Source organism: Enhydra lutris, unplaced genomic scaffold (genome assembly GCF_002288905.1).
Source record: "Enhydra lutris kenyoni isolate GAN:26980312 unplaced genomic scaffold, ASM228890v2 scaffoldscaffold9, whole genome shotgun sequence".
In the NCBI taxonomy this organism is placed as follows: domain Eukaryota; kingdom Metazoa; phylum Chordata; class Mammalia; order Carnivora; family Mustelidae; genus Enhydra; species Enhydra lutris.
In genome coordinates, this window is record NW_019154093.1 from 44,938,064 (window position 1) to 44,952,204 (window position 14,141).

General features: G+C 37.5%; 1 protein-coding gene across 2 annotated transcripts in view; it reads right to left on the reverse strand.

Moving 5' to 3' along the window:
* LOC111143277 (ubiquitin specific peptidase 33) overlaps positions 1-14,141 on the reverse strand; it is a 55,991-nt gene that overhangs the window by 36,235 nt on the left and 5,615 nt on the right. For both annotated transcript variants that reach the window (XM_022496907.1, XM_022496906.1), the window contains exons 2-4: positions 1,625-1,756; positions 1,377-1,430; positions 689-751 (exon numbers count right to left, since the gene is read on the reverse strand). In XM_022496907.1, the coding sequence (XP_022352615.1) occupies positions 689-751; positions 1,377-1,430; positions 1,625-1,705 (198 nt within the window). In that variant the 5' untranslated portion in view covers positions 1,706-1,756. The remainder of the gene's footprint in view (positions 1-688; positions 752-1,376; positions 1,431-1,624; positions 1,757-14,141) is intronic.

The following is a 14,141-nucleotide window of genomic DNA, read 5'->3' on the forward strand; positions in this document are numbered from 1 at the left end:
GCTTAATTAATTCTCTTGAAGAACCCTGACTGAGAATAACTGACGCGACAGAAGTATCAATGTGAAAAAGCCAGTTCATTCTCAAAAAACTTGCAGTCTAGAATGGGAGTTCTACCTAATACTAAAAAGAGGCATGCCAGAATTACAGACAAGCACCAAACCCCAGGGTGAAGTAGAAAGAGAACTCTAGTTAAGAGGATGTGCAGAAGAAGGTAGTAAGAGTTGAGACCTGAAGTTAGCCAGGCCCCATCACAAGCAGAGGCATCCACTCTTAACTTCAATGTTCACATCTCCTAAAATTCCAACTATCATCTTCATGAATCAGGAGGCATACTTCTCAAATCATTACTCTCTTAATTACAACCCCAATCTAATACTGATCTTAGCAATTCCCCTCCCCACCTTCTAAAAAGTATAAGCTAAGATTTAACACCTCTATATGAAAAAGGACAAAATTTTGAACTAAAACTTGAAATAATGTTGTATTTGCTTTCCCTTTCCTTAAGGCTCTCCTTAAAAAATATCCTACCTGAAAAGTTTGTGTACACTGGGTGATATATGCAATTGTTGAATCACTGTATTATACACCAAAACCTAATACAACACTGTACTTTAACCGGAATTAAAATAAAAACTTAAAAAGCAAGCAAGCAAAGAAATAGATAGAAAAAAACCTTCTATATCATACCTGAGAATGTATGGTGCTGTGATCTACTTGGGATTCACCACAACCAACATATGAACATCTATTCTGTAAATAATTATACAAAAAGAAAAATAAAGGATTTTATAACATGTATACATGTATAATAACACTGCAGTTACAATTAAGTTTTGATTACAGGTTTTAACTTCATGACTAAGTGACTTTACACAGTCAGTTATTTTAACGAAAAGGTATTGGGAAGAGAAGAATAAAATGAGAATATTTCTAAGCTAAAAGCTATGTCACCTCTAATAAAGGCAAGCACAAAATATTTTAATGATTTACTAAAACTCTGCAAAAGCACCACAAGTTAAAAACCCAAAGTTTGGGGCGCCTGGGTGGCTCAGTGGGTTAAGCCTCTGCCTTCGGCTCGGGTCATGATCTCGGGGTCGTGGGATCGAGTCCCTTATCGGGCTCTCTGCTCAGCGGGGAGCCTGCTTCCCCCCCTTCTCTCTCTCTGCCTGCCTCTCTGCCTACTTGTGATCTCTCTCTGTCAAATAAATAAATAAAATATTTTAAAAAAAAGTTTAGTTTAATTTTTATTATTATCAGTAATGCTCTTTTTAAAGTATATTCATTTATGAAATCCATTAAGTGTCAAAAAATCTTATTTACCTTATTCAGATATAAATTTTTATAATACTAAACTTTTGGAAAGAAACATACATACCTCCAGGCATGCCCAAAGATTTGGTCCTCTGACTTTACAATCCTGACAAGTACCCTATGAAACAAAAATCACATAGACAACATTATCATTATATTGACACAGCCAAATACATACAATTGACTAGTAATATTATAGAAAAAAAATTAGAGCTCATGAAACAGAGTATTGTAGTAATTTACTTAGAAAATACATATTTGGGAGAAAAATCAATCTAATTTTGTGAGGAAGGAAAAAACCCTGTATCTTACATGAGATTTTTGTATTAAGTCTTCTTTTGTTATTTCACCAACTGAATCCAAATGCAGACAATGGTTTCGAAAAGCTGCCATTTTGTTAGAAATTTTTTCCTGTCTCCCAAGTATTTCCAAATGAGGTAATACCTATAGGACAAATAGCCAAAAAATATTAATTAAAAAATGCTAATATATTAAAAACGATTAAAATAAAGGACAGGGTGCCAGGGTGGCTCAGTCAGTTAAGGTCTGCCTTTAGCTCAGGTCATGATCTTGGGGTCCTGGGATCAAGCCCTGCATCGGGCTCCCTCAGTGGGAAGTCTGCTTTTCCTTCTCCTTCTGTCCCTCCCCCCAACTTTTGTGCATGCATGGGCACATGTGCTCTCTAATAAATAAAATCTTAAAGAAAAATAAAAATAAATAAAGGCTAAAATAATAAGCACATGTGTTTACAAGTCTACCCTAGAATATATTTTTCAAATATACTTAGATTACTTTCATAATTTAACTGCACATTGACAATTTCTCTACAAAATTAACATTTTATTAAAACTGATACCTATGTGTCAATGTAAATTTGTTTCTGCATTACTTTTGCTACTTTTCCCTTTCTCTCTCCCATTTCACATTTTAGAATATAAATAAAAGGGAGAAAGTTTGAGTTATTCAATTTAAGTACTCTTAACCTTTTTTTTTTGTTTGTTTTAAGATTAACCCATAGCTATAACAGGAACTAAAAGGAAAGAATAGTCAAATGGAAACATTTGTTTTCATACTAGCAGCAGACCCTAGTGATGATATAAATGAAACTATCTGGTATGTTAGGAATATACCAAGATGGTCACAGATCAGAATTTCTCAACATTGGCACCACTAACATTTTAGACCAGATCTTTGTTGTGGGAGTTTGTACTGTGCACTGTAAGGTAGTTAGCAACATTCTTGCTTCTACCCTTAGATGCCAGAACACCCTCACCATTCTGAGCTTTAGCAACAACAGTATAAAATTGTGTCCTCAAAGGGACAAAATCGTCCCACGGTAAAAACCACATTATCACAAGATCCTTTCAACAACCCTGAGGTAGAGTACCATTATTATCTTCATATCACATACGGCTAAGAGAAGCAAATCTGACTGACTTCCCATTGTCAGCATTTGGCAGAACAAGGATTTCAATCCACCTATGTATCTTATAGGTAGGAGGAAGACTCTGAAGTCAAATAGAATTGAAGATACCAGTAAGAGCAGAATGGCATAACTAAGTTATGGGGGTATTTGAAGGATTAAATAAGGTAGTACATGTCAAGTGTGTACATACACACACAGTACTATACATACACAAGGACGTAAAATTTCATTAGGCATTCTGCAGCATCTCATTATATACTTTTTTTTATATGGCCAGTAAGGTGTCATACCTGTCTTCCCCATAAGACCATAAGTTTAAGACTCAGACCCATAGCAATTACAATTTTCCTAATATTCTTCAGGAATTTCCTCAATTCCATTAAACTAAACAGAAGGCAAAAAGTTACCAATATACTTAACGTCCTCCAAGATATCACAATATTACAAATATAACTGAGAAAAAGAATGCTAGGAATACTACAATGTCACTAAATTGTATCTATCTCCACTGTAAATCTAATGAATCATGGAGCTAACTGACATACAGCATTCAATGCATACAAATCTTCTGATTGGTTCAAGTAAAGTGAGTGATTTCCAAGTAAAAGTCTCAAGTTTAAAATTCTGTATTTCTAGATCTTCTTTGAATGTACATTCTTTTTTTTTTTTTTAAGATTTTATTTATTTGACCGACAGAGATCACAAGTAGGCAGAGAGGCAGGCAGAAAGAGAGAGAGGGGGAAGCAGGTTCCCCGCTGAGCAGAGAGCCCAACGTGGGGCTCGATCCCAGAACCCTGGGATCACGACCCGAGCCGAAGGCAGAGGCTTTAACCCACTGAGCCACCCAGGAGCCCCTGAATGTACATTCTTTTTTTTTTTTTTTTTTTTTAAGATTTTATTTATTTATTTGAAACAGAGAGAGAGAGATCACAAGTAGGCAGAGAGGCAGGCATAGAGAGAGAGGAGAAAGCAGGCTCCCCTCTGAGCAGAGAGCCCAATGCGGGCCTCGATCCCAGGACCCTGAGATCATGACCTGAGCCGAAGGCAGAGGCTTAACCCACTGAGCCACCCAGGCGCCCCTGAATGTACATTCTTAATAATAAGGCCTTCCATGCCCTTGGTTTATCTTTGGGATTTCAGAACACTATTTGGGAAAAAATAAGAACTTACTAGGAAAGAATAAACACTTATAAATGCTAAAATATTACCACATTACTAATACATTAAACAAAAAGTTTCAATGAAATAAAATAGTCCAAAATTATCTTGCAACCTATAAAATGCAAAGGAAATCACCCTGGGGGTTAATAGTGAATAAACAGTTATTTCTAAACATATTATTACATAAAATTAGGGATGCCTAGATGGCTCAGTCAGTTAAGCATCTGACTCTTGATTTCCACTTAAGTCATGATCTCAGGATCATGAGATCAAGCCCTGCATCAGGCTCCACACTCAGCAGAAAGTTTGCTAGAGATTCTTTCCCTCTGCCCCTCCCCATGCTTATGTGTGTGTACATGCACTTTCTTTCTAAAATAAGAGGTCGTTAAACATTACATTATTACATAAGATTAAACAGCCATGCTCCAGACTTTCAGATGCATGAAGTTAAACTTAAAATAACTGTTAATATTTTCCATTTCTTACTTATGTTTTAGGACGTCTGGTAATCTTCCCCACCTCTCACTTCCTTTTGTGCTTAGATATTTCTTTCCTCTCAACCAATTATCTCTACTGCCAGCCCATTATGGAGTAACAGGAAACAGATTTACACTCTCACCTTAATAAACTAAAAAGCCAGACAAAGTATATAAAACAATGGTTATCAAACATCAGACAATAGGCAACATGGCAACTACCCCACCTTACTGCCTAGAAAGAACTTCTAAGCCATAGTATATATAGGAGAAAACCGAGAGTCCAGCAATCTCCTTGAGTTGAAGGGACAGAACTGAAAATGCAGAAAGGCCAAGGGGGCTAGAATTCATAAGGCAGAGTAACAAAGAAACAACTAAATAAACTCAAGAGATTTGTAGAGGGCTACTATTGGGTTTTCAGCTGAGAACTGATAAGCATGAATGTACACGTGATTAAACTACCCTAAGCAAGGGAAAGTACTGGAAGGGAATAGGTAGAACAATCCTCACAGCCAACACAGATCTGTCTGTGCCCCCCCCAACAGTAACAGTTTAAAGCCGTCATAATATAGAAGGAATAAAGTACTCAGAGGGTATTTCCTCAGTAATAGGAAATAAAGTACCCCTAGACTAAAACTACTTTTGTTCTGCCTTTTAAAAGCTCAAAACAAGTATTATAGTGCCAAACTACTCCCAAGACACTTAACTGTGTCCCAGAACAAACCTAAGAATATTTAAAGGAAAAAAAAAAAAAACAAAAAACCAGCACCAGACAATACAGTAATAATGGCAATGCCTGGCATCCAATCAAAAATCACAAAACAGGAGAGGCACCTGGGTGGCTCAGTGGGTTAAAGCCTCTGCTTTTGGCTCAGGTCATGATCCCAGGGTCCTGGGACTGGGCCCCGCATTGGGCTCTCTGCTTGGCGGGGAGCCTGCTTCCCCCTCTCTCTACTTGCCTCTCTGACTACTTGTGATCTCTCTCTGTCAAATACATAAAGAAAATCTTAAAAAAAAAATTACAAGACAGGAATGCAAGCTGGTACAGCCACTCTGGAAAACAGTATGGCATTTCCTCAAAAAGTTGAAAACAGAGCTACCCTATGATCCAGCAATTGCAATACTGGATATTCACCCCAAAGATACAAATGTAGTGATCCAAAGGGGCACCTACACCCCAATGCTTACAGCAGCAATGTCCATAATAGTCAAACTATGACAAAAGCCCAGATCTCCAACAGATGAATGATAAAGAAAATGTGGTATAAAAACAAACAAACAAACAAACAAACCAGAAAACAAAAAAAGAAGATGCAGTATATATATATACAATGGAATACTAATCAGCAATTAATAAAATGAAATCTTGCCATCTGCCATGACGTGGATGGAACTTGAGTATTATGCTAGCCAAAATAAGTCAATCAAAGAAAGACAATTATCATATAATCTCACTGATATGGAATTTGAGAAACAAGGCTAAGGATCATAGGGGAAGAGAGGAAAAAGTAAAACAAGACGAAATCAGAGAGGGAGACAAACCAGAAGAGACTCTAATAAACTGAGGGTTTATTTCCCTCCAGGGAGGGGAGTGGGGGGTTGGGGCAACTTGGTAATGAACATTAAGGAGGGCACGTGATATACTGAGCACTGGATATTACATAAGACTGATGGATCACTGAACTCTACCTCTGAAACCGATAATACATTACATGTTAATTAATTGAATTTAACTTAAAAAAAAAACCACTAAAAATAAGTATTGAGAAATACTTTTGTCCAGCATGACTGCACATCTCCTGTTCATCTGCCTCGTTTTCAAGGCACCCATCTGATGTCTTAAGCCCACTCCCTTGAAAGGCCCCTGTGCTATGAAGACGTCCATGGGGCAGTAACCATATTTATGTTGCTCTGTATCATATTTTGTCATCATTGTTATAAAATCTTTTATAATTCAAAAAAATTACAAGATAAATGAAGAAAAATCAGATCCTCAGCAAGGAAAAAAAAGACATCCAGAAATAACACAGATGACAGGATAAAGGATACACTTTATTTATTATTTATTCATTCATTCATTCACTCATTCAGGAGGCCCCAGACCCAGCTGGAGCCCAATACACGGCTTGAGCTCATGGTGTGAGATCAAGCCCTGAGCTGAGATCAAGAGTCAGATACTCTACCAACTGAGCCACCCAGGTGCCCCAAGGATGCACATTTTAAAGAGAAACTACACTACAAATTGAAATACAGAAAAAGACTGAGAAAATTAAACGAGAGTATCACTCGGGTGGGTGCAAAAGTATAAATCTGATGAATACTAAAATCGTACAAATTAAAGCAACACAACGAACTCAAAGCACAAGACACATGAAAATTACACCATGGCACATCAAAAACAAATCACTTAAGGGGGACAGTGCAGGCTATTGGCTTCCCCACCACACCCTCCATGGGGCTGCCTGACAGGTGAGATGTGGGTAAAAACAAAGAAGTTGGTTAAAACCAGTAATAAAAACACTATCTTCAAAGTAGCCAAGAAAGGCCAATAACGTATGCTAGAAACAGAGCAAGCCAAAGATAGAGGAGAAACGTGCACAGTATTGAAAGATCACTGTCAAATCACTACTCCGTACCTAGGAAAACAGCTTTCTAAATAAAGGCAAAATAAGGACCTCTTATAAAAATGCTGAAAGTGGGATGCCTGGATGGCTTAATCATCCTTGCCATGCCTTGGGCTCAGGTCATGATCCCAGGATTCCAGGATCCTGGGATTAAGCCTGACTCAGGCTTCCTGCTCAGTGGGGAGTCTGCTTCTCCTTCTCCCTCTGCAGCACCCCCTCATGTTCTCTCCAGCATGCTCTGCTCACTCTCTCTCTCAAATAAAAAAATCTCTGAAAAAAATAAAACAAAATAAAAATGCTTAAAGAATTTATTACCAGCATATCTGCACTACAAAACCTACATAAATGCTTCAAAATCTTTTCATGCTCATAAAATCAAATATAGAAATAGAGACCTATATGGCCTTTTTTGGCCAACAATACAGACATCCCCCTCTCTCAGCTTTTTCTTGGATACACATATGTCATGATGCATGCAATGCATAAATTATTCAATTAATTCTTCTACAGATGAATATTCTCTTTGTTTCCATATTCTGCCATTAAAAATAACCATATGATCTTGGGATTCTTGGCTGGTTCAGTCAGCAGTGTGTGAGACTCTTGAACCTGAGATTCTGAGTTTAAGCCCTACATTACGCATAAAGATTACTTAAAAAAAACAAATGTTAAAAAAAAACCCACATAATCTCAATACGGGCCAGTTTGTAAAAACAGATTTCGCAAGATCCCATTTCAAAAATTATACAACTCACATCTCCACTAATAAGGGAATATACCATTTTCTGCACAGCAACACCATTTTCTGTACTAGCAAAAACAAAACAAAAAGTTTTTTTTAACTTTTACCATTTATTAGGCACATTGTTAGAATTCACTAGTACTGGGGTGCCTGGGTGGCTCAGTGAGTTAAAGCCTCTGCCTTCAGCTCAGGTCTTGATCTCAGGGTCCTGGGATCAAGCCCCATGTCGGGCTCTCTGCTCAGCAGGGAGCCTGCTTCCCTTCTTCTCTATCTGCCTGCCTCTCTGCCTACTTGTGATCTCTGTCAAATAAATAAATAAAATATTAAAAAAAAAAAAAAGAATTCACTAGTACTTTAATTTGTACTACTTGACAACCAGTGAGTTTGAGTGCCTTTTCCTAAGTTTTATGGACTCCTAGATTTGCTCTTTTATTAACTGCTTCTTTGACCTTTGTCTTTTTTTTTTTTTTTTTTTTTTTTACTACTGGGTCCATAATCTCTTCTTGTAAAATTAATCCTATCTTCTGGATTCAAATAGAATTTCTACACTGCAAATATTTCTTCAAACGATTTAAGTTTTTAATTTTGATGAAATACAAACAGATTTATCATCTTAGAGCCATTTCTAAGCGTACAGTTGCACAACACTACACAACATTCACACTGTTGTACTACCAACATTATACAACTTTCACATTGTTGTAAACCAATATCCAGAACTCTTTTCAACTTGCAAAACTGAAACTCCACAGTCATTAAATAGGAGCTCTCCATTCAACCTCCCATCAGCCCTTGGCAACCATCATTCTACTTTTCCCTATGAATTTGATTCGTCTGGGGGTCTAATGACGTTTTCAGTGGAATTATACAGTATGTCTTTGTGATGACATTATTTCACTTAGCCTAATGTCCTAAAGATTGATCCATTTTGTAAGCATATCAGAATTTGCTTTCTTTTCCAGGCTGAATAACATTCAGTGGTGCGTGTATATACCACATTTTGTTAATTCATTCACCCATCATTGGACTTTGGGTTGCTTCCAACTTTTGGCTATTGTGAATAATGTTACCACCAACACAGCTGTACACTATCTCTTCAAGTCCTTGCTTCTACTTCTTTTGGGTAGATATCCAGAAGTGAAATTCCTGGACGGGGGTGCCTGGCTGACTCAGCTGGTAGAGCACACAACTCTTATCTTAAGGTTCTGACTTTCAGTCCCACATTGGGTGGGAAATTACTTAAATAAATAAACTTTAAAAAAATCCCCCTGGGGATAAAAAGATATTATATGTTTAAAAAATAAATAAATAAAAAAAAATTGCTGGTGTGGCTCAGATGATTGGGCATCTGCCTCTGGCTCAGGGCATGATCTCAGGGTCCTGGGATCGAGCCCCGAGTCAGGCTCCCTGCCCAGCGGGAGGCCTGCTTTCCCTCCCCCACTCCAGCTTGTGTTCCTGCTCTTGCTGTCTGCCAAATAAATAAAATCTTTCAAAAAAAATCCCTGGATCATATGGTAATTCTATTTTTAAGTTTTTGAGGAATCACCATAGTAGATGTATACATATGTACCAGCAGCCATAGTGGCTACACCCATTTTACATTCCCAGTCCATTGGAACCCATCGGAAGCCTTTGGAAGCCATTGGAACAAGGGTTCCAATTTCTCCACATCCTCACCAACCCTTACTTTTCTGTTTGTTTTTTTTTTTACTTGTTTTTTGATAGTAGCTATCCTAACAGGTGTGAGGTGATCTCACTGTGGTTTTGATTTGCATTTCCCTAATGATTAGTAATGCTACCTTTTCATGTATTCATTAGCCATTTATTTATATACCTTCTTTGGAGAAAGGTCTAGTCAACTCCTTTCTGCTTTTAATTGGGTTGTTCATTTCTTTTTATTGTTGAGTTTAGGAATCCTTTACATATTCTGGGTATTTAAGTCCTTATCAGACAATATGACTTGTAGTATATCTTCACCCATTCCATAGACAGTTGCCTTTTTTTAAGATTTTATTTTTAAGAAAGGCAGACAGGGGTGGAGGGGGGGGGTAACAGGCTCCCCGCTGAGCAGAGAGCCTGATGTGGGGCTCAATCCCAGGACCCTGGGATCACGACCTGAGCTGAAGGTAGAGGCTTTAACCCCCTGAGCCACCCAAGTGCCCCTACAGGTTGCCTTTTCACTCTCTTGACTGTGCCCTCTGAGGCACTGCTTTTAATACGATATAGTCAAATTTATCTATTTACCTTTGTTGCTACGCTTTTGGGGTCATATCCAAGGAATCACTGCCAAATCCAATGTCACAAATGTTTTCTTCTAAGCGTTTTAGTTCTTATGCTTAGGTCTTTCATCCATTCAAGTCAATTTTTCTGTGTGGTGTAAGGTAAACATCCAACTTCATATGTTTGCATATGGGTATATAATTTGCCCAATTCCCTTTGTTGAAAAGACTTTCTTCCCCACTTTAAACAGTCTTGGCACTCTTATCAAAAAACATTTGATCATCTACATGAAGGTTATTTATGGACTCTATGCTAGTCCACTACCTTATGTCTGTCTTAGTAACAATACTGTTAACTTTCTTACAGTAACCTTTATCATTAAAGGGTTTAATTTTTTTAAGATTTTATTTATTTATTTGACACACAGAGAGAGATCACAAGTAGGCAGAAAGGCAGGAAGAGAGAAAGGGGGAAGCAGGCTCCCCGCTGAGCAGAGAGCCCGATGCAGGGATCGATCCCAGGACCCTGAGATCACGACCTGAGCCGAAGGCAGAGGCTCAACCCACTGAGCCACCCAGGTGCCCCAAAGGGTTTAATTTTTATAAAATCAAACATGTCTCTTATAATAGCTTGAGTTTCTAGTCTTAAAATTTCCTAGTCTATATAGCTAAAACTGTAGAATAACCTTAAATATTTTTTAAAAGATTTTATTTATTTGACAGAGAGATCACAAGTAGGCAGAGAGGTAGGCAGAGAGAGAGGGGGAAGCAGGCTCCCTGCTGAGCAGACAGCCCAATTCGGGGCTCTATCTCAGGACCCTGAGATCATGACCTGAGCCTAGGGCAGAGGCTTTAACCCACTGAGTCACCCAGGTGCCCCTAAACAAGGCTTTAATCCACCTGGGGTTTATCTTAAGACAGGAACCCAATTTTACTTTCTTCATGATGGGCAGACAGTTGTACCAGCACCACTTACTACACAATCTACCAATTACCCATGAATTGTAATACTATCTTTACCTTTATTACACTTGCACATATTTCTGAATCCTTCATTTTGTTTCACTAATCTACTTATGCCAATACCATATTTAATCTGAATACACACAATGTAGAGTATTTTGGTAACTGTAAGACATTCCTCCTTCACTACTCCTTTTCAGTTTCCTTGGCTATTCTCTGAATATACTGGAAAACATGATAGTTTTACCTCGTTTTCCAATATTAATACTAATTATTTAACTTTACTATTTTAATGCATTTACTAGAATTTCTAAGGCAATGTTTTTAAAAAAGTGATTTTGAGCATTCATTTCTGGGTCCTTATTTTAATGGGTTTAGCCACTTAGAATATTTGCTATAATTTCCTCCTATTCTTAATTTACTTTGATTTTTTCTAAGCCTAACGTGGGGCTTGAACTCACAACCCCAAGATCAAGAGTCATATGCTCTACTGAATAAGCCAGCAAGGCGCACATCTAAACAGAAATGGTCTTTTTTTTTTTTTAAGATTTTTATTTATTTATTTGAGAGAGACAGAGTGAGTGAAAGAGAAGGAGCAGGGGAAGGGTCAGACAGAGAGGGAAAAGAAGACTCCCCACTGAGCAGGAAGCCCAACATGGGGCTCGATCCTGGGTCTCCGGAACCATGACTTGACCCAAAGGCAGATGCCCAACTGACTGCGCCACCCAGGCACACCAGAAGTGCTCTTAATGAACTTTATTAAATGTCTTCTCAGCAGCTGATGATTTACTATACTCCTTACTTCATCCATTGATATAACCTATTAACAGATTTGATACGAATGATCCTTGCATTGGTATACCCCTATGGGTCAAAATGTACTATTAGTCTGTTGCTTCATATTTAGATTCTATTGGCTAATACTGTATTTAGAAATTCTGCAAGTGCAATTGACCTTTTGGGTAACATTTTTATCAGGGATAAAAGTATGTGTGCTTCACAGAATGCATTCAGTAGCTTTGCATCTTCTATACCATAGAAAAGGTTTTATTATTTATCATTATTGTATGTTCTTTACAAATTAAATGAAACTCAATTGTGAAATTATCTGCTATGGTGCATCTTTGGAGGATATACCTTCAATCATCTTTTGACCCTTTAGTGGGAATGGGTCAATTCAAGTTTTTCACTTCTTGGATCAAATTTACTAATTTATATTTTGCTATTAAACCATGCATGCCCTCTCAATTTTCAACCTGACATCATAGCGTGCACGTAATATTGTCAAAATCTGCATAACATGGGACGCCTGGGTGGCTCAATCGGTTAACCGCTGCCTTCGGCTCAGGTCGTGATCCCAGGGGATCAAGTCCCGCATGGGGCTCCTTGCTCAGCGGGAGCCTGCTTCTCTCTCCGTCTTTGCCACCATTCTGCCTGCTTGTGCCCGTACGCACTCTCTGATAAATAAATAAAATCTTTAAAAAAAAATCTGCATAACATTCCATTAATCTCTCCTATACATGTGTCTTTGATGTTTCCTTTCTCATTCCTTTTTTTTTCTACAAGTGTTTATCTAGTCCATTGGGCTTTGCAAAGAATCAGCTTTGCAATTTATCCTTTCCACTATTTTTGTTCTGTTGTTTCCAACTCCATTAATTACAGTTTTATCTTTAATTTCCATGTCCTACTTGGTTTTGGTTTTATTTTCTTAATCCCTAAATATGAGTACTAAATTCCTTTTTTTTTTTACTTAATGAAAGTATTTAATTAGTATCCATTTTCCTCTAAATACCAATGTTGGCCAATTAAACTGAAATTTTCTTATTGCTTTCTAGATAGTTTTAATCTTGCTTTTGATTTTAAAATGTTTTAAGTCCAAAAAAATCTTTTAAGTTCATGATTAGAAGAATGGATATATAAAGGTACATTCACGGGGCGCCTGGGTGGCTCAGTGGGTTAAGCCGCTGCCTTCGGCTCAGGTCATGATCTCAGGGTCCTGGGATCGAGTCCCGCATCGGGCTCTCTGCTCAGCAGGGAGTCTGCTTCCTCCTCTCTCTGCCTGCCTCTCTGCCTGCTTGTGATCTCTCTCTGTCAAATAAATAAATAAAAATCTTTAATAAAAAAAAAAATTAAAAAAAAAATAAAATAAAATAAAGGTACATTCACAAATAAATACTACACAACAATTTGACCACTTGAAATGGATGGATAATTTATCAACAGGGATAGATCTAAAGTACACAATGTTGGGTTAGAAAAAAAGGAAGATACAGAATAATACATACTATATGAAATCACTAAAGTAAAAATTTAAAACCTGCATTACAGCACAATGTATCTGGATGTAGACCTATAAAAATATAGTTATTTAAGGATACGTACCCTTTTGCTTCAGAGCAAAGAAATGAAGACTGGGGAAAGATTAAGTACTCTCTGTTCTGGTGTCTGGTATTAATTTTTTGGTATCTAAACAATTTAATGAGAACTAGTGCATGTAAACAAAAGCTAGTAATTTGTACCAAGGCAATTTAGTATTCCTTATAATTAAACATAACACTACCTAAACAGAAGGCTCTTAATACTCTAGTTACCTAGTTTTACTCAATTAATTCACTATGATAATAAAATCATTCTTTTATTCCTTTTTTTGATAAAGATTTATTGAGAGTAGGATATTTAGACACAATAGGGCAAGGCAACAGGGGTTCAAGCTACTTCAATTTCTTCTCCGATGTATACCAAAAGAAAGGCAGCATGCGTGTTTTCACTCTGGTTTGACAGTTTGTCCAGGGAAGACAGGTACTAGGCATTAGAAAAGAGAGACAACACAAAGGCAGTGAAAATAAATGTATATGAAAATGCCTTTCGTTCAGTATATAGATGTAGATCCCACAAAACTCTGAGATTCCTCCAGAAGCTTGTGGTTCACAGGATAGGAATCACCAGGGAGCACAAGAAAATTCAAGCTCTGAATGGAAATTAAGGCTTTCCATAACTGACCTCGATTTGTCCTTACTTTTGCAATCTTTTATCTGGCAACCTTTTCCTCTATCTACCCTAACTAGACTTATTTGAGATTTTCTCAGCCTTATAATGATGGCAATAACCCCAACTAAAAAATGTTCCTGGTTGAATTCATGTTCTATAATTTACAGCTCAATTGCCCATCTGCAGATTCAAAACTGTTTCTGAAGATACTACTTTTAAGCTGCGGGAAA